A 23,722-nucleotide genomic window follows, 5' to 3' on the forward strand; every position below is an offset into this window, starting at 1 on the left:
AGCTGAGAGGTCTGATGTTAGCTTTATGAGGTTCCCTTTGTAGGTGACCTGCCCTTTCTCTCTGTTAAAGCTACCTTTAACATTTTTTCTTTCATTTCAATCTTGGAAAATCTGATGATTACATGTCTTGGGGGTTGATCTTCTTATGTAGAATTTTGCAGGGGTTCTCTGTATTTCCTGAATTTGACTGCTGACCTCTCTATCAAGGGTGGGAAAGTTTTCATGGATACTACCCTGAAGTATTTTTTCAAGTTGTTTGTTTACTCCCCATCCTTTTCAGGGATGCCAGTGATTCATAGGTTTGACTTCTTTACAGAATCCCACATTTCTCAGAGGTTTGTTCATTCCTTTTTCTTTATTTTTGTCGGTCTTAATTCAGAAAGCCAGTCTTCAAGTTCTGAGATTCTTTCCTCAGCTTGATCTATTCTGTTAATACTTGTGATTGCCTTGTGAAATTCTTATAGTGTGTTTTTTTAGCCTTGTTAGATCTGTTAGGTTCTTTTTTATACTGGGTATTTCATTTTTCAGCTCCTATATTATTCTATTGTGATTCTTAGTTTCCTTGGATTGGGTTTTGCCTGTCTCCTGAATCTTGATGACCTTTGTTCCTATCCATATATTTTTTTTTTTTTGAGACAGAGTCTTGCTCTTTCGCCCAGGCTGGAGTACAATGGTGCAATCTGCTCACTGCAACCTTCACCTCCTGGGTTCAAGTGATCCTTCTGCTTCAGCCTCCTAAGTAGCTGGGATTACAGGTACCCGCCATCATGCCTAGCTGATTTTTGTATTTTTGTGGAGGTGGTGTTTCACTGTGTTGGCCAGGCTGGTCTTGAACTCCTGACCTCAGATGACCCTCCCTCCTCAGCCTCCCAAAGTGCTGGGATTACAGGCCCTATTCATATTATGAATTCTATTTCTGTCATTTCAACCAGCTCAGCCTGGTTAAGAACCCTTATTAAAGAACTGATGTGGTCATTTCAAGACATATGACACTCTGGTCATTTGAGTTACTGGAACTCTTGCATTGGTTCTTTCTTTTCTCTGAGTGTGGGTGTTCCTTTAACTGCAGTGTAATTTGAGTAATTAATGGACTTCTTGATGTTTTCATAGGACGGAAGCTTTGTGTAAGGTTTTTATTTGTTGCTGACTTCTTTTGTTTAATTTCATGGGGATGGGTATGTTAGCAATATGGTTTGGCTCTGTGTCCCCACCCAAATCTCACTTTGAATTGTAATCCCCATAATCCTCACGTGTCAAGGATGGGACCAGGTGGAGGTAATTGGATCATGGGGGTGGTTTCCCCCATGCTGTTCTCGTGATAGTGAGTGAATCTCGTGAGACCTAATGGTTTTATAAGTGTCTGGTATTTTCCCTGCTGGCACTCACTCTGTCCTGCCACTCTGTGAAGAAGGTACCTGTTTCTCCTATGCCTTCTGCCATGATTGTAAGTTTCCTGAGGGCTCTCCAGCCATGTGGAACTGTGAGTCAATTAAACCTCTTTCCTTTATAAGTTACCCTGTCTCAGGTATTTCTTCATAGCAGTGTGCGAATGGACTAATACAGCAGTGTATTTTTGGTGTTGAAGCTTTGGGATGTGATCCAGTACGTGGTGCTTAAGTGTACTGGTCAGTTGATAGGTTCTTCCTTGGTCATGTGGTTTCTTCACAGTTGTAACCTTGCTCCCTCTCAATGCTCTCAAAGTGTGGGCTCCTCTCCCACTGCCTTTGGATTGTGGCTTGACACTCCCAGGCTGCCCCCTGCAGCTCTGGGGTGATGTTTCTCCCCAACTTGGAGCCAGTAGAGGAAGGGACTTTAGCAGTGGCATCACAGGATGAAGGGTCTGTGCTGTGGGCCCAAGCTGGGGGTTCCCTGTCTGTTGATGAGCAGGGGGTGGGTGGGACACATGGGAGACAGACTGGCCTTGTCTCCTTGGGTTGACTGCAGTTTGTCGAAGGTATGGATAAGGTACTGTGGGTCTTGGTTCCTTTGTTAGTCTGAGGGTAGCAGGTACTGTTCCATGGCAGAGGTAGTGGCAGAGAGGTTTTTGGTTACCCCTAGGGACTCCACCTCCAAGAAATGTGGGACCCCTGTTACCGAGGGTGTTCAGCCACTGGGATGGGGCGGCTGCACTGCTGGCATGAGCTTCAGGTTCTGCTTGTTGGGGAGCAGGGAGTTGAAGGCTCACAGGGAGGAGAGGTTGGTCTCCTCTCTGTATAGTAGCTGTGATGTACTGTAAGTTTGAGTTTAGCCCTTAGGCTCTTTCTGTCCTCCCCTAGTCCAAGGGTAGGAGGAATAGCACTGTTACTGTGGCAGTGACCAAGGGGCTGTCATATGCCTTTGGGAGCCTCTTCCCAGGGAAACTCTGTGTCACTACCAGTGGGTATGCTCAGCCATGGCTAGGGCGACTGTTCTGCATTCATGAGCCATGGGCCCTGCCTAGTGAAGAGTGGGGTGGGGGTTCTAGGGAGGAGGGGCTGTACTCCTGTCTGTATGGTGGCTGTGGTGTGCTAAAAAAATTACTAAAAAACCAGTTGATAGATTTTTAAGTACATATTATATTTTTAAAATTATATAGTAAGATACGTGCACTGATAAATTAAGTGTATTATTTAATGTTCCTTTCGATACACATATAAGAAACTATTATCTCAGAAGGGGTAGACATAAAAGAAATCTTTGCCCGGGCGCGGTGACTCACGCCTGTAATCCCAGCACTGTGGGAGGCCGAGGTGGGCGGATCACAAGGTCAGGAGATCGAGACCATCCTGGCCAACACGGTGAAACCCTGTCTCTACTAAAAATACAAAAATATTAGCTGGGTGTGGTGGCAGACGCCTGTAGTCCCAGCTCCTGGGGAGGCTGAGGCAGGAGAATGGCGTGAACCCAGGAGGTGGAGCTTGCAGTGAACTGAACCGAGATTGTGCCAGTACACTCCAGCCTGGGCTACAGAGCGAGACTCTGTCTCAAAAAAAAAAAAAAAAAAAAAAAGTAATCTTTTAGGCTAGGTGTGGTGGCTGACACCTGTAATCCCAACATTTTGGGAGGCTGAGGCGGGCGGGTCACCTGAGATGAGGAGTTCAAGACCAGTCTGGCCAACATGGTAAAACCCCATCTCTACAAAAATACAAAAATTAGCCAGGCATGGTGACTGTAATCCCAGCTACTCGGGAGGCTGAGGTGGGAGAATCACTTGAACCTGGGAGCCGGAGATTGCAGTGAGCCGAGATCATGCCATTGCACTCTAGCATGGGCAACAGAGTGAGACTCCATCTTGAAAAAAAAAAAGTCTTTATTTTTGTACTTCAGATCGTTTCAAAAACCTACAAAATACAGGGAGAGAGCTTCTTTTTAAATTATAATTAAAAAATGTTTTTAGAGGCAGGGTCTTGCTCTGTTTCCCAGGCTGGAGTACAGTGGCATGATCATAGCTCACTGCAGCCTTGAATTCCTGGGCTCAAGCAGTCCTTCCACCTCAGCCTCCTGAGTAGCTGAGACTACAGGTGTGTGCCACCATACCTGGTTAGCTTTTTCATTTTTTGTGGAAATAGGGTCTTGCTGTGCTGCCCAGGCTGTTCTCAAACTTGTAAGCTCAAGCAGTCCTCTCACCTTGGCCCCCCGAAGTGCTGAGATTACAAGTGTGAGCCACTGCACTTGGCTGAGGAACTGCTTTAAAAAATTAATTTTTGTGGGTACATAGTGGGTCTATATATTTATGGGGTACATGAGATATTTGATACAGGCATGCAGTGTGTAATAATCACATCGTGGAAAGTGGGGTATTCATCCCCTCAAGCATTTATCCTTTGAATTATAATCCAGTTACACTCTTTTAGTTATTTGAAACTATACAATTAAATTATAGTCAGCCTGTTGTGTTCCCCAGTACTTTGTCTTATTCATTCTTTCCATTTTTTTTGTATTTTTATCCTTTTATTTGTTACTATTTATTTATTTATTATACTTTAAGTTCTGGGATACATGTGCAAAATGTGCAGGTTTGTTACATAGGTATATACATGTGCCATGGTGGTTTGCTGCACCCATTCTTTCCATTTTTTTGTACCCATGAACTATCCCCACTTCCCCCCTACTCCCCTGTTACCCTTACTAGATTTTGGTAACTATCCTTCTACTTTCTCTGAGTTCAATTTTCGTGGTATTTAGCTACCACAAGTAGGTGAGACCACGTGATGTTTGTCTTTCTGTGCCTGGCTTATTTCATTTACATAATGACCTCCAGTTCCATCCATATTAGTGCAAATGACAGGATCTCATTTTTTTTTAAATGGCTGAATAGCAAGCATTTCATTGTGTATATGTACATTTTCTTTATCCATTCATCTGGTGATGGCCACTTACTTCCACATCTTGGCTGTTTTGAACAGTGCTGCAACAAACATTAGAGTACAAATCTTTTTGATATTCTGATTTCTTTTCTTTTGTGTATATACCCAGCAGTGGGTTTGCTGGATCATATGATAGCTTTTTTTTTTTTTGAGGAACCTCTAAACTGTTCTCCATATTGGTTATACTAATTTACATTCCCACCAACAATGTACCAGGGTTCCATTTTTTTCCACATCCTCTCCAGCATTTGTTAATTGCCTGTGTTTTAGATAAAAACCGTTTTAACTGGGGTGAGATGATAGCTTATTTTAGTTTTGATTTGCATTTCTCTGATGATCAGTAATGTTGAGCACCTTTTCATATGCCTGTTTGCCATTTGTATGTCTTCTCTTGAGAAGTGTTTGTTTATATTTTTTGCCCATTTTAAAATTGGTTTATGAGATTTTTTTCCTATTGAATTGTTTTAGCTCCTTATATATTCTGGTTATTAGTCCCTTTTCAGATGGGTAGTTTGCAAATATTTTCTCCCATTCTGTTGTTTGTCTCTTTACTTTGTTGATTGTTTCCTTTGCTGTGCAGAAGTTTTTTTTTTTTTTTTTTTTTTTAACTTGATGTGATCCCATTTGTCCAGTTTTGCATCGTTGCCTGTGCTTATGGGGTATATTACTCAAGAAATTTTTTGCCCATACCAATGTCCTGGAGATTTTCCCAAAGTTTTCTTGTAGCAGTTTCATAGTTTGAGGTCTTAGATTTAAGTCATTAATCCATTTTGATTTGAGGTTTGTATATGGTGAGAGAAAGTCAAATTTCATTCTTCTGCATATGGATACCCAGTTTTCCCAGCACCATTTATTGAAGAGACTGTCTTTTCCCCGGTGCATGTTCCTGGCACCTTTGCTGAAAATGAGATCACTGCAGGTGTATGGATTTTTTTCTGGGTTCTTTATTATGTTCCATTGATCTGTGTGTCTGTTTTTATGCCAGTATCATGCTGTTTGAGTTACTATAGTTCTATAGTATAACTTTAAGTCAGGTAATGTGATTCCTACAGTTGTGTTCTTTTCGCTCAGGATAACCTTGGGTATTCTAGGTTTTTTTGTGGTTCCGTATATATTTTAGGATTTTTTTTTTCCCTATTTCTGTGAAGAATGTCATTGGTATTTTGATAGGGATTGTATTGAATCTATAGATTGCTTTGGATAGTATGTACATTTTAATAACATTGAGTCTTCCAATTCATGAACATGGAGTATCTTTCTGTTTTTTGGTGTCTTCTTCAATTTCTTTCATCAGTGTTTTCATTGTAGAGATCTTTCACTTCTTTGGTTAATTCCTAGGTATTTAATTTTACTTCTGTCTACTGTAAATGGAATTACCTTTTTTTTTTTTTCCCAGATTGTTCACTGTTAGCATATAGAAATGCAACTGGTTTTTGTGTGTTGATTTTGTATCCTGCAACTTTACTGAATTTGTTTATCAGTTCTAATAGTTTTTGGTGGAGTCTTTAGGTTTTTCTAAATATAAGATCATATTATCTGCAAACAAGGATAATTTGACTTCTTCCTCTCCAGTTATTTCTTTCTCATGTCTGACTGCCGTAAGTAGGACTTCCAGTACGTACTCTTTTGAATAACAGTGGTGAAAGCAGGTATCCATTTCATGTTCCAGATCTTAAAGGAAAGGCTTTCAGTTTTTCCACATTCAGTATGATACTAGCTGTTTGTCTGTTGTATGTGGCTTTTATTATGTTGAGGTATGTTCCTTCTATGCCCAATAGTTGAGGGTTTTTATCATGAAGGGATGTTGAATTTTGTTAAATGCTTTTTCAGCATGCATTGGAATGATTGCGTGATTTTTATTCGTTTTGTTATATAATATCACATTGATTGATTTGCATATTGTTAAACCATCCATGCATCCCTGGGGTAAGTCACACTTGGTCATGATGAATGATCTTTTTAATGTAATGTTGAAAGTGTTGAACATGTTCAGTTTGCTAGTATTTTGCTGAAGATTTTTGCATCAATGTTCATCAAAGATAATGGCTTGTATTTTTGTTTTTATGATGTGTCTTTGTCTGATTTTGTTATCAGGATAATACTGGCCTCATAGAATGATTTTGGAAGTATTCCCCCCTCCTCTGTTTTTGGAATAGTTTGAGTAGGATTGGTACTAGTTCTTTTTTAAACGTTTGTTAAATTTAGCAGCGAAGCCTTCAGGACCTGAGCTTTTCTTTACTGGAAGACTTTTTATTATGGCTTTGATCTTGTTACTTGTTATTGGTGTGTGCAGGGTTTGGATTTCTTTGTGGTTCAATTTTGATAGGTTGTATGTGTCTTGAAATTTATCCATTCTCTCTAGATTTTCCAATTTATTGGCATATAGTTTCTCATAGTAGCCACCAGCGATCCTTTGAATTTCTATGGTATCAGTTGTAGTGTCTCCTTTTTCATCTCTAATTTTATTTATTTGGGTCTTCTCTCTTTTCTTGGAGAGCTTCTTAATCTGAGGTTGAAGATGGAGTCTGTGAACATGAAGAAAATATATGTTGAATGTCATACACGTGCATTTTTTGGGGGATAGGTCCATAGGTTTTCTCAGATTCTTAGGGGAGCCGATGAGTCTCTCAGAAAGGGATGAGTCAGAAGTCTCAATTTCTTCCTTCTTCTTTCCCTGGCCTGCCCTTTTTTTTCCCCCTCTTTCTGTCTTTTTCTCTCAAAAATCCTTGATTAAAACACTGTTACCTCATGGAATCCAATTGTGTGTAATTTCTCCTGCAAGTTTGGATTGTTTTGTCATCTATTGAGTGTCTTGGGAAGCAGTTAGACATAGTAAGCCATAGTAGTAGTATAGTTACCTGATTAAGAATTCTGGCTTCGTCACTTAAATTAATGTGAGGCTTTGGGGTATAATTTAATTTAGCTAAACCTGTTTCCTCCTCGGTAAAATGAAGATAATATTAGTACTTGTAATATAAAATTGCTTCAGTGATTAAATTAAGTATATGTAAATCACTTGGTGCAATGCTTGGCACATAGTATATCATGAATGTTAGATGCTGGCGCAATTGTTATTATCACTGGTGTTATTTTTGTCAGTAGTAAGTAGAGCCCTATATTTTAAAACTCTCTACTAGTTAACCAGCCTGTATGAATTTTTTTTTTTTTTTTTTAAAGAGAGATTTAAGGTCTCACTGTGTTGCCTGGTCTGTTCTCAAACTCCTGGGCTCAAGTGATACTCCTGCCTCAGCCTCCTGAGTGGTTAGGACTACATGTGTATAATACTGTGCCTGGGTAGCCTCTGTTATTTGATGTGTCTTATCTACCTTTCTTCACAAAGTTGGCAATTATTGCCATTAGTTTATGCACATTTTTTCTACAGGCATATTTTTTCTCCTTTTTGTCTTTCTTATGATAATCATATCTTACATTATTTGGGCACTTACTATTTGCTAGCTGCATGTCAAACACTGTGAACGTTGGAGGAGAAATTGAAAGATTGAGTTCTAGTTTCAGTTTTGTCATTCTTTTGACTTTTGTCAAGAAATTCAGTCTGAGCCTCAGTTTTGTCATCTACAAAATAGGAATAATAATATTTGTCCTGTCTTTACAGGTTGTTGTGATGATTAAATGATAACTATGTTTTCAAAAATCCTTTATAAAATATATTTTCTGCCCTTCTGGAATCTTTGTAAATAAAAGCCTTGGATAGAGCAGTCACACGTAATGATAGAAACAGTTTAACCCCAAAGCATTATTGCCCATTGTACGTTATAAGCAAGGATGGTAAAATGTTACTTTATGATTTTAATTACTTATGATTATGAATGCTATACATATATACCACATTTTATGGATGTGTGATAAATTCATAAACAGCTGGGGATGAGTGGCAATAGTTTTGATAATTTCATAAGATTAGAGTCTGGATTCACAGGAAGCTGCTAGTCCTTTGCTGATCAATGTAGAAAAAACCTTTGGGAAGGAAGTATAATTTAGGAAACTTCCTAAGTTAATTTTAATTTTGAATGGTATATAGAAAGAAATGAGGTGGTCTGGAATATCTGGTAAAGAGCTGTGAGCACTGAGCCTCGGCCAACAGTCTAATGGTAAACCAGCAGTGTAATTGTAGAGCTGTAACTAGATGATGGTCTCCTGTGGCAATGTAACCTTGAACAACTCAGCCTCTGAACCTCAATTTATTATTCTGTAAAGTGGAGGTAATAATACATACTTTAAGAAGTGTATGAAGCAGGTCAAAAGATATGTTAAGTTGATTTATAATATACAGTTATTCCTCAGTATCCACGGGGGATTGGTTTCATGATCTCTATATTAGTCCATTTTTATACTGCTGTAAAGAACTGCCTGAGACTGGGTAATTTATAAAGCAAAGAGGTTTAATTGACTCACAGTTCAGCATGGTTGTGGAGGCCTCAGGAAACTCATACAATCATGGCAGAAGGCAAAGAGGAACCAAGGCACCTTCTTCACAAGGTGGCGGGAAGAACTGCCCAGCGAAGCGAGGAAGATCACCTTATGAAACCATCAGATCTTGTGAGAACTCACTATCATGAGAACAGTATGGGGGAAACCGCCCCCATGATTCAGTTACCTCCACCTGGTCTCTCCCTTTACATGTGGGGATTATGGAGATATAATTCAAGATGAGATTTGGGTGGGGACAGAAAGCCTAACCATATCAATCTCCCATGGATATAAAAATCTTTGGATGTTCAAGTCCCTTATATAAAATGGTGTAGTATTTGCATATAACCTATGCATATCCTCCCATAGACTTTAAACAATCTTTAGATTGCTTATAATACCTAATGCAATGTAAATGTTATGTGTAAGTAGTTGTTATACTGTATTGTTTAGAGAATAATGATAGGAAAAAAGTCCATACATGTTCAGTACAGATGCTTTTTATTTCTGGAGTAGTTTTGGTTTGTAGTTGATTGAATCTTTATACAAAAATCCAATCCCTGGAAGCCCTTTTATTTATTTATTTTCGTGTTTTATTTTACTTCACCAGAGTACTGCAGTGGACTGTAAAATAACATCATCTACGACTGGAGATAAACACTTTGATAAAAGTCCCACTAAAACAAGGCATCCTCGGAAGATTGATCTGAGAGCTCGATACTGGGCATTTCTTTTTGACAATCTTCGCCGAGCAGTAGATGAAATCTATGTAACTTGCGAATCAGATCAGAGTGTGGTCGAATGTAAGGTAAGGTTTGCTTTGAGGCCTTGTAATCCATTTGAATTCAGATTCTGGAATTTTTGCTACATCTGACTTGATCTTTTTTTGCTCTGTTGCCCAGGCTGGAGTGTAGTGGCATGATCTTGGCTCACTACAACCTCTGCCTCCCAGGTTCAAGTGATTCTCTTGCCTTAGCCTCCTGAGTAGCTGGGATTACAGGCACATGCCACCACACCTGGCTTATTTTTGTATTTTTAGTAGAGACGGGGTTTCACTGTGTTTGTCAAGCTGGTCTCGAACTCCTGACCTTAAGTGATCCACCCACCTCGGCCTCCCAAAGTGCTGGGATTATAGGCGTGAGCCACCGTGCCTGGCCCTGACTGGATCATTTATCTCACTTTTTCTAGTTTTAATAAATTCTGTATGCTTTTTATTTAATTACCTCTTATGAAAAGTTGTTCTTTTGATCCATACACTAACATCAGCATTATGCTTCAGGTTTTCTTGATTTTGAAGATTTTATTTTGGCATCACCTAGTTATATATTTTATATTCTGTGAAGGATTTGGTAGACAGCTGTCTTGATGCATACTTCTGGGCAGGGAATCAAAAGGTTGGATACACATCCAGTATTATTTTAAAAATTCTTATCTGTATTCTCCAATGTTGCTGTAGATGGCACTAGTGAGATTTCACATTCTTTGGTTTCATGTTTAATGTCTAATTGGACATTACTCCCTTTCCATTGAGATACTTATCACTCTCCTAATTCACTTTGGTTAGGGAAAAGTGAGATTGATGGCTAACCATAAACAATCCTGGGTGGGATTGGGATGTCATTGTAAGGTGTGTTTTCTAATTTTAAATAATCTTGTGTTCGTAATAGGATATTAAACAGACACATGGTGTAGAGTGTCTCTATCTAAAAAGCCTGGCCTTTTAGTAAGTAGAGACTGTATACCATATTACTTTTTACTGAATAAACCTATTTTGAGGAAAACCAGAGGGATACATGTTTATAGAAATATTAAAGAGATAACTTCTGTTTTTATGGTGAATATGGTTGAAAACCCTGAAATATATGAGGGGTTAAAGAAGAGTTACGTATTGAGACAGCAGCTATGTTTTCTCTTAAATTGGAAACAGTCAAAATATGTTTTATACTAGCTAAAAATATTGGTTATCAAAAGCAGGTTTCAAAATGAACATTAGTTGAAACCATCTAAATATATGTTGTGTGGTTGTTATACTTAAATATTGTTACTATCAGCATGTAAAAACTTTTTTTTTTTTTTTGAGGCAGGTCTTTTTCTGTTACCCAGGCTAGAGTGTGGGGGTACAAACATGGCTCACTGAAGCCTTGACCTTCTGGGCTCAAGCAATCTTCCTCCCTCAGCCTCCTGAGTAGCTGGGACCACAGACATACGCCACCATGCCTGGCTAATTTTTAAAAAATTTTTATAGCGATGAGGCCGCACTATGTTACCCAGGTTAGTCTTGAACTCCTGGGCTTAAGCAATCCTCCTACCTCAGCATTCCAAAGCTGTGGGATTATAGGCATGAGCCACCATGCCCAGCCACTTTTTATGTTTAAAGAAAAATATTTTTAAGTTTAAAAATCATATTCTTGGAGTATAATGAGTCAGCATGTTGTAGTAGAAGACACTACTGGACTTAGTTTTCTGTTATGCTTTGTAAACTGAGCATTTGGGCTTAGAATAGCTCTAGATTACCCCTAGAGATTAATCAAAGCAGCAGTTTCTTTTTTTTTTTTTATTAAAAATAACAAATGACTGATTGAAATCAAATTTGCTTGAAAATATATATACTTCTTTAGAGTAAAGTGAGATTGACCAATTGCAATTACGTCTTTTTGTGATAAGCAGAAACTCTTGCACCTTTCTCTGACACGACTGTGTTTTAGGAAGCTAGAATTGGCCACAAGAAAGTGTGGATTTTATTTCTGGTTCTGTCACTTATTCCAAGCTTTATAAAAGCTTAATAGCAATAGAAATTTTTTGTGTAAGTTGTAGATTAAAAGAATGGAGAAAGTTTTGACAAAGTGAGAGGAATAGAGATGTGTTTTCCATTCTTTGTACTGTGCCAAGATGCTCAAAGGCTTATGCTGAGAAATCTAGGAGTTTAAAAGGTATTTTTATATTCAACTCTTCTCCTTATCCAAGACTTACAGATAGTGATGTATAAAAGATACAATTTAACGTTTGGTCTAAGCACATGCTGGGTATATACTAACTAGTTTTCTTGTTTTGTTTTGCTTTATTCTCATTATTAAGGCACTGCCATCCATGATCTCATTTGGTTAGTATCTTTATGAGATACATGACTCAATAATTTTTCCTCATTTTGTAAGTGGATTCAGCCATTGTTTTGTTAATGCATTGAAAGATTTATTCCTATTTGTGATTTTTATGTTTTAACCTTAGTTAAAATAATCACAGTTCAGTTCTGTGTCTCATACGTAAAATGCAGTTAATAACACATTAGGCAGGCGGATCACGAGGTCAGGAGATCGAGACCATCCTGGCTAACACGGTGAAACCCCATCTCTACTAAAAAATACAAAAAATTAGCCGGGCGTGGTGGCGGACGCCTGTAGTCCCAGCTACTCGGAGGCTGAGGCAGGAGAATGGCGTGAACCCGGGAGGCGGAGCTTGCAGTGAGCCGAGATGGCGCCATCGCACTCCAGCCTGGGCAACAAAGCGAGACTCCGTCTCAAAAAACAAACAAACAAACAAAAAAAACACATTATGTAATTCACATAAGTATAGCGTGATGTGAAAAGTATCTTTCCTGTTTGCCAGGGATTTCTGAGTACATGCTAACTTTGTAATCAAAAGAAGCTACGTTCCTGATTTTTTGAGTTTGAAGGTTGTGCCTGTTTATGACATCGGCTACTTTACTACATAAATTGCTAAGAACTGACATTGCAGCAAAACTCTACTCTAAGCATTACCCCTACATTTCCCTTGCTCTGTTGCAAGGTAGGCTAGAGTGGGTTAGGGGAATTGCTTTTTGGAGTGTGCTTAGTTAATGAAGTGGTGGCCATTCCCTCATTTGTTCTCACAAAATTTTGAGGTAAGGGTTGAAAGAGTTGGTTGTGAAATTTGTGGGTGTGGCTGCTGGAAGGGGAGATTGGCATCTTCTTCTCTGGTTGAATGTTTGTTGTGTGGACTGATTTTGGTGTCTCTGGAATGTATTGAGAGAGTTTGGAGAAAACATGCTGGGAATACATTTTATTTTCCTTTCCTTGTTTCCCATTTCAATCTGGAGGGAACTAGATGTGTATCTCTGGAGGCTTGGGGGCTCCTTTGGATAAAGAGACTGGCACCTGCATCTGGCTTAGAGATTTCATAGCACAGTAGACTTGCTGGAGTAACCTGTGCCAGCTGGGCTTGAAGACTCTAGGATAGTTCTCAGTGATCAAGTAAAGAAGACCTGAGTGTATCTAATGATCTATTTGAGGGAAGGAGCATAGGCATAGATGAAGGTGTTAGAGTCATAGGAGCTTCCTCTGGGGACACTTGGCTAGGTGAGTATATGTAAAACTCTGATGGAGTTGGGCCCCAGTGTCTCTTATTCTCATATTTGTTTCCATGTGTACTCAATCTTTAGCTCCCACTTATAAGAGAGAACTTGGTACTTGGTTTTCTATTACTGCATTAGTTTGCTTAGGATAATGGCCTCCTGCTGCATCCATGTTCCTGCAAAGCACATGATCTTGTTTTTTCCTGTGTCTGCATAGTATTCCATGGTGTATATGTACCACATTTTGTTTATCCAGTCTACCATTGATGGGCATCTAGGTTGATTCCATGTCTTTGCTATTGTGGATAGTGCTGCAGTGAACGTATGTGTGCATATATCTTTTTGGTAGAGCAGTTTATATTCCTTTGGGTATATACTCAATTATGGGATTGCTGGGTCAAATATTATTTCTGTTTTCAGTTCTTTGAGAAATCTCCAAACTGCTTTCCATGGTGACTGAACAAATTTACATTCCCACAGTAGTGTATAAGCATTCCCTTTTCTCCACAACCTTGTCAGCATCTGTTTTTGACTTAAACAATAGCCATTCTGTCTGGTATGATGTGGGATCTCAGTGTGGTTTTGATTTGCATTTCTCTAATGATTAGTGATGTTGAACATTTTTCCATATGCTTGTGTATGTATTTTTTTTTTTTTTTGAGACGGAGTCTTGCTCTGTCACCCACGCTGTAGTGCAGTGGCACAATCTCAGCTCACTGCAAGATCTGCCTCCCAGGTTCACGCCATTCTCCTGCCTCAGCCTCCCGAGTAGCTGGCACTACAGGCACCCGCCACCACGCCCGGCTAATTTTTTGTATTTTTAGTAGAGACGGAGTTTTACCGTGGTCTTGATCTCCTGACCTCGTGATCCGCCCGCGTTGGCCTCCCAAAGTGCTGGGATTACAGGCATGAGCCACTGCGCCCGGCCATGTATGTATTCTTTTGACAAATGTCTGTTCGTGTACTTTGCCCAGTTTTAAATGGGGTTGTATAATTTTTCTGACTGATGTGAGATAGTGTCTCATTGTGGTTTTGATTTGTATTTGTCTGACGAATAGTGATGTTGAGCATTTGATATGGTTTGGCTCTGTCCCCACCCAAATCTTACCTTGAATTGTAGTTCCCATAATCCCCACATGTCGTGGGAGGTAATTTAATCATGGAGGTTGTTACCCTCATTCTGTTCTCGTGATAGTGAGTGAGTTATCATGAGATCTGATGGTTTTATAAGGGGCTTCCCCCCTTTTGCTTGGCACTTCTCCCTGCTGCTGCCACATGGAAGAAGGACGTGTTTACTTCCCCTTCCACCATGATCATAAGTTTCCTGAGGCCTCCCCAGTTATGCCGAACTGAGTCAGTTAAACCTCTTTCCTTTATAAATTACCCAGTCTCAAGTATGTCTTTATTAGCAGTGTGAGAGCAGACTGATACAGCATTTTTTATATGCTTGTTGACTGTGTTATGTCTTTGAGAAGTGTCTGTTCATGTCCTTTGCCCATTTTTTAATTGGGGCTGTTTGTGTTTTGCTTGTTGATTTAAATTCCTTATAGATTCTAGATATTGGATCTTTGTCAGATGCATAGTTTGTGAATATTTTCTTCCATTTGGTACTTGTCTGTTTACTTTGTTAATTGTTTCTTTTGCTGTACAGAAGATGTTTAATTATGTCCCACTTGTCTATTTTTGTTTTTGTTGCAATTGCCTTTGGGGATTTTGTTATGAAATTGTTGCCAAGACATACATCCAGAATGATATCGTCTAGGTTTTCTTCTATGGTTTTTATAATTTGAGGGTTTACAATTACTTTTTTTTTTTTTTTTTGAGACAGTGTCTCGCTCTGTCGTCCAGGCTGGAGTGCAGTGGCATGGTCTCGGCTCATTGCAAGCTCTGCCTCCCAGGTTCATGCCATTCTCCTGCCTCAGCCTCCTGAGTAGCTGGGACTACAGGTGCCTGCCACCACGCCTGGCTAATGTTTTGTATTTTTTAGCAGAGACAGGGTTTCACCGTGTTAGCCAGGATGGTCTCAATCTCCTGACCTCATGATCTGCCCGCCTCGGCCTCCCAAAGTGCAGGGATTACAGGCGTGAGCCACCGTGCCCAGCCTACAATTACTTTTTAAATCCATTTTCAGTTGATTTTTATGTATGGTGAAAGGAAGTGGTCCAGTTTCAGTCTTCTGCGTATGGCTAGCTAGTTATACCAGTACCATTTATTGAATAAGGAATCCTTTATTCATTGCTTGTTATTGTTGACTTTTTGAAGACATGATGATTGTAGGTGTGTGGCTTTATTTCTGGGTTCCCTAACTAGTTTCATTGTTCTATGTATCTGATTTTCGTACCATGCTATTTTTGTTACTATAACCTTGTAGTATGGTTTGAAGTGAAGTAGTGTTCTGCCTCCAGCTTTGTTCTTTTTGCTTAGGATTGCTTTGGCTATTGGGGCTCTTTTTTGGTTGTGAATTTTAGAATAGTTTTTTTTGAATTCTGTGAAAAATGACATTGGTAGTTAGGAATTGGCATTGGTAGTTGGTAGTTTGGAATTGGTAGTTGGTAGTTTGGCATTGAATCTGTAAATTGCTTTGGTCAGTATAGCAATTTTAACAGTATTGATTCTTCCTATCCATGAGCATGGAATATGTTTCCATTTGTTTGTGTCATCTCTGATTTCTTTCAGCATTGTTTTATAATTCTCTTAGAGGTCTTTCACTTCCCTGGTGAAATTTATTTCTAGATTTATTTATTTATTTATTTTCTTGTGCCTAATGTGAATGGGATTGTGTTCTTGATTTGGTTCTCAGGTTGAATGTTATTGGTGTATAGAAATGCTACTGATTTTTGTACATTGATTTTGTATCCTGAAACTTAAGTTATCAGTTCTAAGAGCCTTTGGACAGAGACTATAAGGTTTTCTAGGTATAGAATCATATTGTCTGCAGAGACAGCTTGACTTCCTCTCTTCCTATTTGGATGCCTTTTATTTTATTCTCTCAGCTGATTGCTCTGGCTAGGATTTCCACTACTGCATTGAATAGGAGTGGTGAGGTGGGAATCCTTGTTTTGTTCTGGTTTTCAAGGGGAATAGTTTCAGCATTTGCCCATTCAGTATTATTTTAGCTGTGATGGTGTCATGGAGCCTCTTATTATTTTCAGTTATGTTATCTTGATACCTAGTTTATTGAAGGTTTTTAACATGGAGTGGTGTTGAATTTTATTGAAAGCCTTTTCTGGGTCTGTTGAGATGCTTATGTGGTTTTTGTTTTTAGTTCTATTTATGTGGTGGATCACATTTATTGACTTGCATGTGTGAACCAACCTTACATCTCAGGAATAAAGCCTACTTCATCATAGTGAATTAACTTTTTGATGTGCTGCTTGATTCTGTTTGCTAGTATATTGTTGAGTGTGTGTGTGTGTGTTTTTTTTTTTTTTTTTAAATCTGTGTTCATCAGGGACATTGGCCTGAGCTTTTCTGGTTTAATTTATTCCTAGACATTATTGTGTGTGTGTGTGTGTGGCTATTGTGAATGGGATTGTGTTCTTGATTTGGTTCTCAGGTTGGACGTTATTGGTGTATAGAAGTGCTACTGATTTTTGTATACTGATTTTGTATCCTGAAACTTTACTGAAGTTGTTTATCAGTTCTTGGAGTCTTTGGATGTTGCGTCTCCTCCCGGTTTTGGTATTAGAATGATGCTGGCCTCATAGAATGAGTTAGGGAGGAGTTCTTTCTCAATTTTTGGGAGCAATTTTGGTAGAATTTTTATTAGCTCTTCTTTGTATATCTGATAGAATTCAGCTGTGAATCTGTTTGGTTCAGGGATTTTTTTGGGTTTTAGGTTTTTTCTTAATGATTCCATTTCAGAACTCATTATTGGTTTGTTCAGGATTTCAGTTTCTTCTGGGTTCAGTCTTGGGAGGTTGTATGTTTCCGAAAATTTATCCATTTCTTTTAGGTTTTCCAGTTGGTATGCACAGAGGTGTCCGTAATAGTCTCTGAGGACTTCTTGTATTTCTGTGGGGTTGGCGGTAATGTGAACTTTGTCATTGCCAATTGTGTTTATTTGGATCTTTTTTTTCTTTATTAATCTAGCTAGCTGTCTATCAACTTTGTTTATTTTTTTCTAAGAACCAACTTTTCTTCATTGATCTTTTGTATGGATTTTCATGTCTCAACGTTGTTCAGTTCAGCTCTTCCTTATTAGTATGGTGGTAAGTATCCTTGCCCATCAGTGTTGTTGAGTTCAGCTCTGAGTTTGGTTATTTCTTTTCTTTTGCTAGCTTTGGGGTTGGTTTGCCCTTGTTTTTTTTTTTTTTTTTTTTTTTTTTTTTGAGACGGAGTCTTGCTCTGTCCCCCAGGCTGAAGTGCAGTGGTGCGATTTCGGCTCACTGCAAGCTCCGCCTCCTGGGTTCACGCCGTTCTCCTGCCTCAGTCTCCTGAGTAGCTGGGACTACAGGTGCCTGCCACCACACCTGGCTAATTTTTTTGTAGTTTTAGTAGAGACGGGGTTTCACCGTGGTCTTGATCTCCTGACCTTGTGATCCGCTCGCCTTGGCCTCCCAAAGTGCTGGGATTACAGGCGTGAGCCACCGCCCCTGTTTTTTTTTTTTTTTTTTTTGACTTCCTCTAGGTATGATGTTGTTAATTTGAGATCTTTCTAACTTATTGGTGTATGCATTTAGTGCTATAAACTTTCCTCTTAACACTGCTGTAGCTGTGTCCAAGAGATTCTCTTATGTTGTTTCTTTGTTTTTATTAGTTTCAAAGAGTTTTTTGATTTGTATCTTAGTTTCATTGCTTATCCAAAAGTGATTCATGAGCAGTTTGCTTAGTTTCCATGTAATTGTATGTTTTTGAGAGATCTTATTATAGATTTCTATTTTTATTGCACTGTGGTCTGAGGGTGTAGTTGGTATGATTTCCCTTTGAATTTCTTGAGAATTGCTTTATGGCTGAGTGTGTGGTTCATCTTAGAGTATGTGCTATGCGCAGATGAGAAGAATTTATATTCATTTGTCATTGGGTGAAGTATTCTGTAGATAGCTGTTAAGTCCATTTGGTCAAGTGTCAATTTAGGTCCTTAATATCTTTGTTAATTTTCTACCTTGATCTGTCTAACACTGTCAGTAGGGTGTTGAAATCTCCTGTTATTATGTGTGGTTGTCTAAGTCTCTTCATAGGTCTCTGAGAACTTATGTCATGAATCTAGGTGCTCTAATGTTGGGTACATATATGTTTAAGATGGTTAAATCTTCTTGTTTAATTGAACCCTTTATTAATATGTAATACTCTTCTTTGTTCTTTTTGATTATTTTTGGTTGAAAATCTGTTTGAAATAATGGCAACCCCTGCTTTTTTTGTTTTCTGTTTGCTTAATAAATCTTTCTGCATCCCTTTACTTTGAGTCTGTGGTGGTTGTTGCATGTGAGATGCGTCTTTTGAAGGCAGTCTACAGTTGGGTCTTGCTTCTTTATCCAGCTCACCACTCTGTGCCTTTTAAGTGAAATGTTTATATTATATTCAAGGTCAATATTGATATGTGATGCATTAATCCTATCATCATGTTATTAGCTGGTTGATTCTTATGTCGACTTGATTATATAATTGTTTTGTTGTGTCAGTGGGCCCTTATGGTGGCTGGTGTTGTTTTTTCATTTTCATGTTTAGCACTCTCTTAGGGACCTCTTTTAAGGCAAGTCTGATGGTAATGAATTCCCTTAGCATTTGCTTGTGTCAAAAGGATTTTTTTTCTCCTTTGCTTATGAAGCTTAGTTTGGTTGGATATGAAATTCTTGGTTGGAATTTATTTTATTTAAGGATACTGAATATAAGCTCCCAATCTCTTCTGGCTTGTAGGGTTTCTGCTGAAAGGTCTGCTGTAAGCCTGATGAGTTTTCCTTTGTAGGTGACCTGCCCTTTCTCTCTAGCTGCCTTTAAGGTTTTTTCTTTTGCATTGACCTTGGAGAATCTGATAATTATGTGTCTGGGGGATGCTTGTCATATAGTATCTTGCAGTTGTTCCCTAAATTTGCATGTTCATGTGTCTAGTGAGGTTGGGGAAATTTTAATGGACAATTTCTGCTTGTTCATTCTTACACTGCTATGAAGAAATACCTGAGACCAGGTAATTTATAAAGAAAAGAGATTTAATTGGCAAATGGTTCCACAGGCCATACAGGAAGCATGTAGCATCTGCTTCTGGGGAGGCCTCAGGGAGCTTTTACTCATGGCAGAAGGCAAAACAGGAACAGCAGGCGTCTTACATGGCAGGAGCAGGACCAAGAGCGAGGGGGAGGTGCCACACACTTTAAACAACCAGATCTCATGAAAACTCTTATCATGAGGACAGCACCAAAGGGATGGTGCTAAGCCGTTCATAAAGGATTCACCCCCATGATTCAGTCATCTCCCACTAGGCCCTCCAGCACTGGGGATTACAATTGAATTTGAGATTTGGGAGGAGACACCAATCCAACCGTATAATTCCTCAAATATGTTTTCCAAATTGCTTGCTATATCTCCAACTCATTCAGGAATGCCAGTGTGTTAGAAGTTTGGTCTCTTTACATAATCACATATTTCTCAGAGGTTTTGTTCATTTTTTAAAATTCCTTTTTCTTTATATGCCTGCATTGATTTGAAAGAGCAGTCTTTGAGCTCTAAGATTCTCTCCTCAGCTTCATGTATTCTCTTATTAATGTTTCCAATTGTATTGTGAAATTCCTGTAGTGACTTTTTCATTTCCAGAAGTTCAGTCTGGTTCTTCCTTAAAATGGTGATATTGTCTTTCAACTCGTAGATTCACTGTTTACCTTGCATTGGTTTTCAGCCTTCTCCTGTATCTTGTGGAGTTTCCTTCCCATCCAAATTCTGAATTGTAGGTCTTTCATTTCAGCCATCTCAGTCTGGTTAAGAACCATTGCTGAGGAGCTAATGCAGTTATTTGGAGATAAGAAGATACTCTGGTTTTAGAATTGCCAGAATTTTTATGCTGGCTGTTTCTCATCTGTGTGTGCTGATGTTCTTTAATTTGTGAAGTTGCTGTTCTTTGGATAGAGCTTTTTGCTTTTATATTCTTTGATGCCTTTGAGGGTTTGACTGTGATATAATTTGGTTTATTCAGTTGGCTTCATTTCTGAATGCTTTCAGGCCACCAAGCCTCAGCACAGCACTCCTGTGCTGTGGACTCTAACCCTGGGGGGCTGGAACTAGGCCTGCAGCTTTGTTCTCTGTCCCCTAGAGTTCAAGCACCTACTGCACTGGAGGGATTGAGGTAATCCCAGTCAGCTGACAACCACGTTCTGATGGGCTGCTAGCAAATATGCTCTGGTGGGGTGATGGAAGGGGTTGTGAGAGAGTATGCTGTGGTGTGGTGCGGGGGCATCGTGGGTGAGTGTGTACCAGTGTGGTGGTGGGGCAACCACAGGTGATTGCGCACCAGTAGGGTGGTAGGGGGTGCCATAGGTGAGTCCTCACCAATGGGGTGATTGAGGGGGAGGGGTTGGTGTACACCAACAGGACAATGGGGGCCCTATGGGTGTGCATAGTGGTGGTGGGTCCTCATGCACGTGCAGCCTGACAAGGGGATGTTGTGGGTGTGTGTGTGCCGGCAGGGTCCTGTCTACAAAAGCACTCCTATGGGAGGGTGGGGGCTGGGAAAGAGTTATGGTAGTGGCCACTGAGAAGCATTTCAGTGGGGCCACTGTGGCTGTGTTGCGAGTGCGTGTGGTCAGGGAGGGACCCTGGAAGAGGCCACCAAATGCGAGCATTTAGATCATACTGGCCCTGTACTGCAGGCAAGACAGCCCTGCTCTCTCCTGGTCTGGCAGCTAAGAAAGGCCAAAGCCCTTTCTATAGGAGTATGGCAAGTCTTGGGGAATGGGAGCCCATGACCACGCTCCATAGTAGCTGTCCCCATGCCTAACCCTCTGGGCTCCATGCAGTTTGCAGTTCTTTCTCTGCCAACTCCCCGGGCAGTTCTCCCTGCCATCTCAAATGCCTGTGGAGGTCATGAGGGGCTCCTGCAGGTCTGTGGTGAGGGTGGACCACTCCATGCCTGTTTTACTCACCCCTTCTTTAGGAGCCACTTTGGGCCAGGAACGGGTCATGGTGCTTGGCAACCCTGTTCAGGGTTCCCAGCTTCCTTCCCCTTCAGCCCCAGAGTCTGTGTTCTCCCTCTGTCCACTCTCAACGCCTTCTTTACAAAGATCTGCTTGGAATGTGCCAGTCTAATTGATGTTTTGATCTTTCTTGGTGGGTGAAGCTCTTCTTCCTGGCTACATCTAGTTGGTCATTTTGACTCTTCTCCTCTCTCACAACATTTTAAACTGGTAAAACTAAGTTCATGATCTCTCCATCCCACCTCAAACCTGATGTGTTTCTCTTCCTTGAATGGCACATACTACTTCTACCTCCAGGTGTTTGTGCTTGAGACCTGGGAGACATCCTTGGTTCCTCTCCTCACCTCACAAAACCACTCACTATCCAATGGATTAATTCCTTTCAGAATTACCTCCTAAATCTTTCCAGTCCATTCATGTCTCTCACTCTACTGCTACCATCCTAGTCCAAGCTGTCATAAAATCCTTAGATTACAAGTGAAGCCTTCTAACAGGACTCCCTGCGTCCTTCTAATAGATTCTCCACACTGCAGGCAGATTGCTACTTTAAAAATGACAAATATCTTTGGGAGGCTGAGGCAGGCGGATCATGAGGTCAGGAGATCGAGACACTCCTGGTGGTGAAACCCCGTCTCTACTAAAAATACAAAAAATTAGCCGGGCATGGTGGCAGGCGCCTGTAGTCCCAGCTACTCGGGAGGCTGAGGCAGGAGAATGGCATGAACCCGAGAGGTGGAGCTGTCAGTGAGCTGAGATCGCACCACTGCACTCCAGTCTGGGCGACAGAGCGAGACTCCATCTCAAAAAAAAAAAAAAACAAAAAAAACAAACAAAAAACCCAAATATGTCTCTCTCATTATTTTGAAGTTGTTCGAAGGTTTTTCTTTACTCTGAACATCAAAATCCTTAACATGGTGATATTAAGGATCTTGAGTGACTTGATCCATAAATTCTTCATTTCACACCACTTTTGTCCCCTCCCTTCTGCCTCATGTAAATTAGACTTCCTTTGGTTCCGTAACCATATCATGTCCTTGCATGTTTCCTGGCCTTTCCATGTTCTAATTTTTCTGCCCAGAACACTCTTTCCTCCTTCTTCTTGCCCAACATCTTCTTATCTCCCTCATTTCTTTTACTTAACTCTTATTCATAATTTACGTTTCATCCTAAGTGTCACTTTCCCAGGGGAGCCTAACTTATGTTTCAGACTATGATATGCTCTTATAGTGTATATGCTTCTCTTTGGAAATATCACAGTTGAAATGAAATAATTATATATTTAGTTGTTTAATATCTGTCTCCCTTTCTAGATACTGAGCTCCATCAGGATAGAAACAACACTGTATTGTTTACCCCTCCATCTTCAGTACTTGGTACTGGCACTGGATCATAGGAAATGCCCAGTAAATAGGTGTTGAACGGGTGTGTGAAGCCATGAGACTACATACACAGTTGCACTGACGTTAGTCTTCATAGTTATGTGATTCTTAATTCCCCCAGTGATCCTTAGCAGCCAGTCATATGCTAAAAAGGTACAAAGATGGTGGGTATATGGATTAATCTTGGGCTAGTATTCTTCAAGCAGATGCATTGGAATTTCAATAGAGTAAAAGGAGTTGAAGAGGGTAAGAGAGTAGTTGGAGTAATGGGCCATGGAACCTAAGCTGATGGGGAAAGAAATGATTATAAGAGAAGCCTGATAGTGATGCTAAGTATTTACAAATACTCCTTGAACATGAAGGAGTGAGTAAGATGGATTCTCTGTAGATAGAAAGTGTTAGGTTTATGTTTATATTTTTGAAATTAATACTTGGATCCTCCAAATACTAGTTTTCTTAATCTCCTTGATCTGTCAGATAGTGTATGTATCGTGCCTCCTCCCACCATTCCCAAGGCCCCAAAATCCATTATATCATTCTTTATGCCATTGCACATCCTCACAGCTTAGCTTCCACTTATAAATGAGAACATAAAATATTTGATTTTCCATTCTTGAGTTATTTCATTTAGAATAATGGCCTCCAACTCCATCCACTTTGCTGCAAAGGTCATTATTTCATTCTGTTTTATGGCTGAGTAGTATTTCGTGGTATATATATACCATGTTTTTTGTTGTCCACTTGTTGATGGATATTTAGGTTGGTTTCATATTTTTGAAATTGTGAATTGTGCTGCTATAAACATGTGTGTACATGTGTCTTTTTCATATAAGGACTTTGTTTCCTTTGGGTAAATACCCAGTAGTGGGATTGCTGGATCATTTGATCCAGCCTGGCCCTTAAATGCTTTTCATTGTGAATTCTGTTTTGTCTGATATTACTGTTATAATCTTTTTGTTTTGGTTTGCCTGTTATACTTTAGCTCAGGAATTGAAATTTGTTACAGAGAACATGAGATTCAGGACAAGGATAGAAGGCTAAGAGTTCACTTGTGCATTTATGGGAGTTGGCTTCTGTTACCTCACCATTGTCTTACATTAATAGCCATCCTTTCTTCATCTG

General features: G+C 39.7%; 1 protein-coding gene across 18 annotated transcripts in view; it reads left to right on the plus strand.

Annotated features, from left to right (window-relative positions):
* SCAPER (S-phase cyclin A associated protein in the ER) overlaps nucleotides 1-23,722 on the plus strand; it is a 553,621-nt gene that overhangs the window by 48,931 nt on the left and 480,968 nt on the right. For 16 of the 18 annotated variants that reach the window (XM_017960807.3, XM_021940762.2, XM_017960810.3 and 13 more), the window contains one exon: nucleotides 9,385-9,582. The exons of the other annotated variants lie outside the window; for them this stretch is intronic. In XM_017960807.3, coding sequence (XP_017816296.1) covers nucleotides 9,385-9,582 — 198 coding nt within the window. The remainder of the gene's footprint in view (nucleotides 1-9,384; nucleotides 9,583-23,722) is intronic. 18 annotated transcript variants of the gene reach the window in all.

This window comes from Papio anubis, chromosome 7, assembly GCF_008728515.1.
Source record: "Papio anubis isolate 15944 chromosome 7, Panubis1.0, whole genome shotgun sequence".
Taxonomy (NCBI): Eukaryota; Metazoa; Chordata; class Mammalia; order Primates; family Cercopithecidae; genus Papio; species Papio anubis.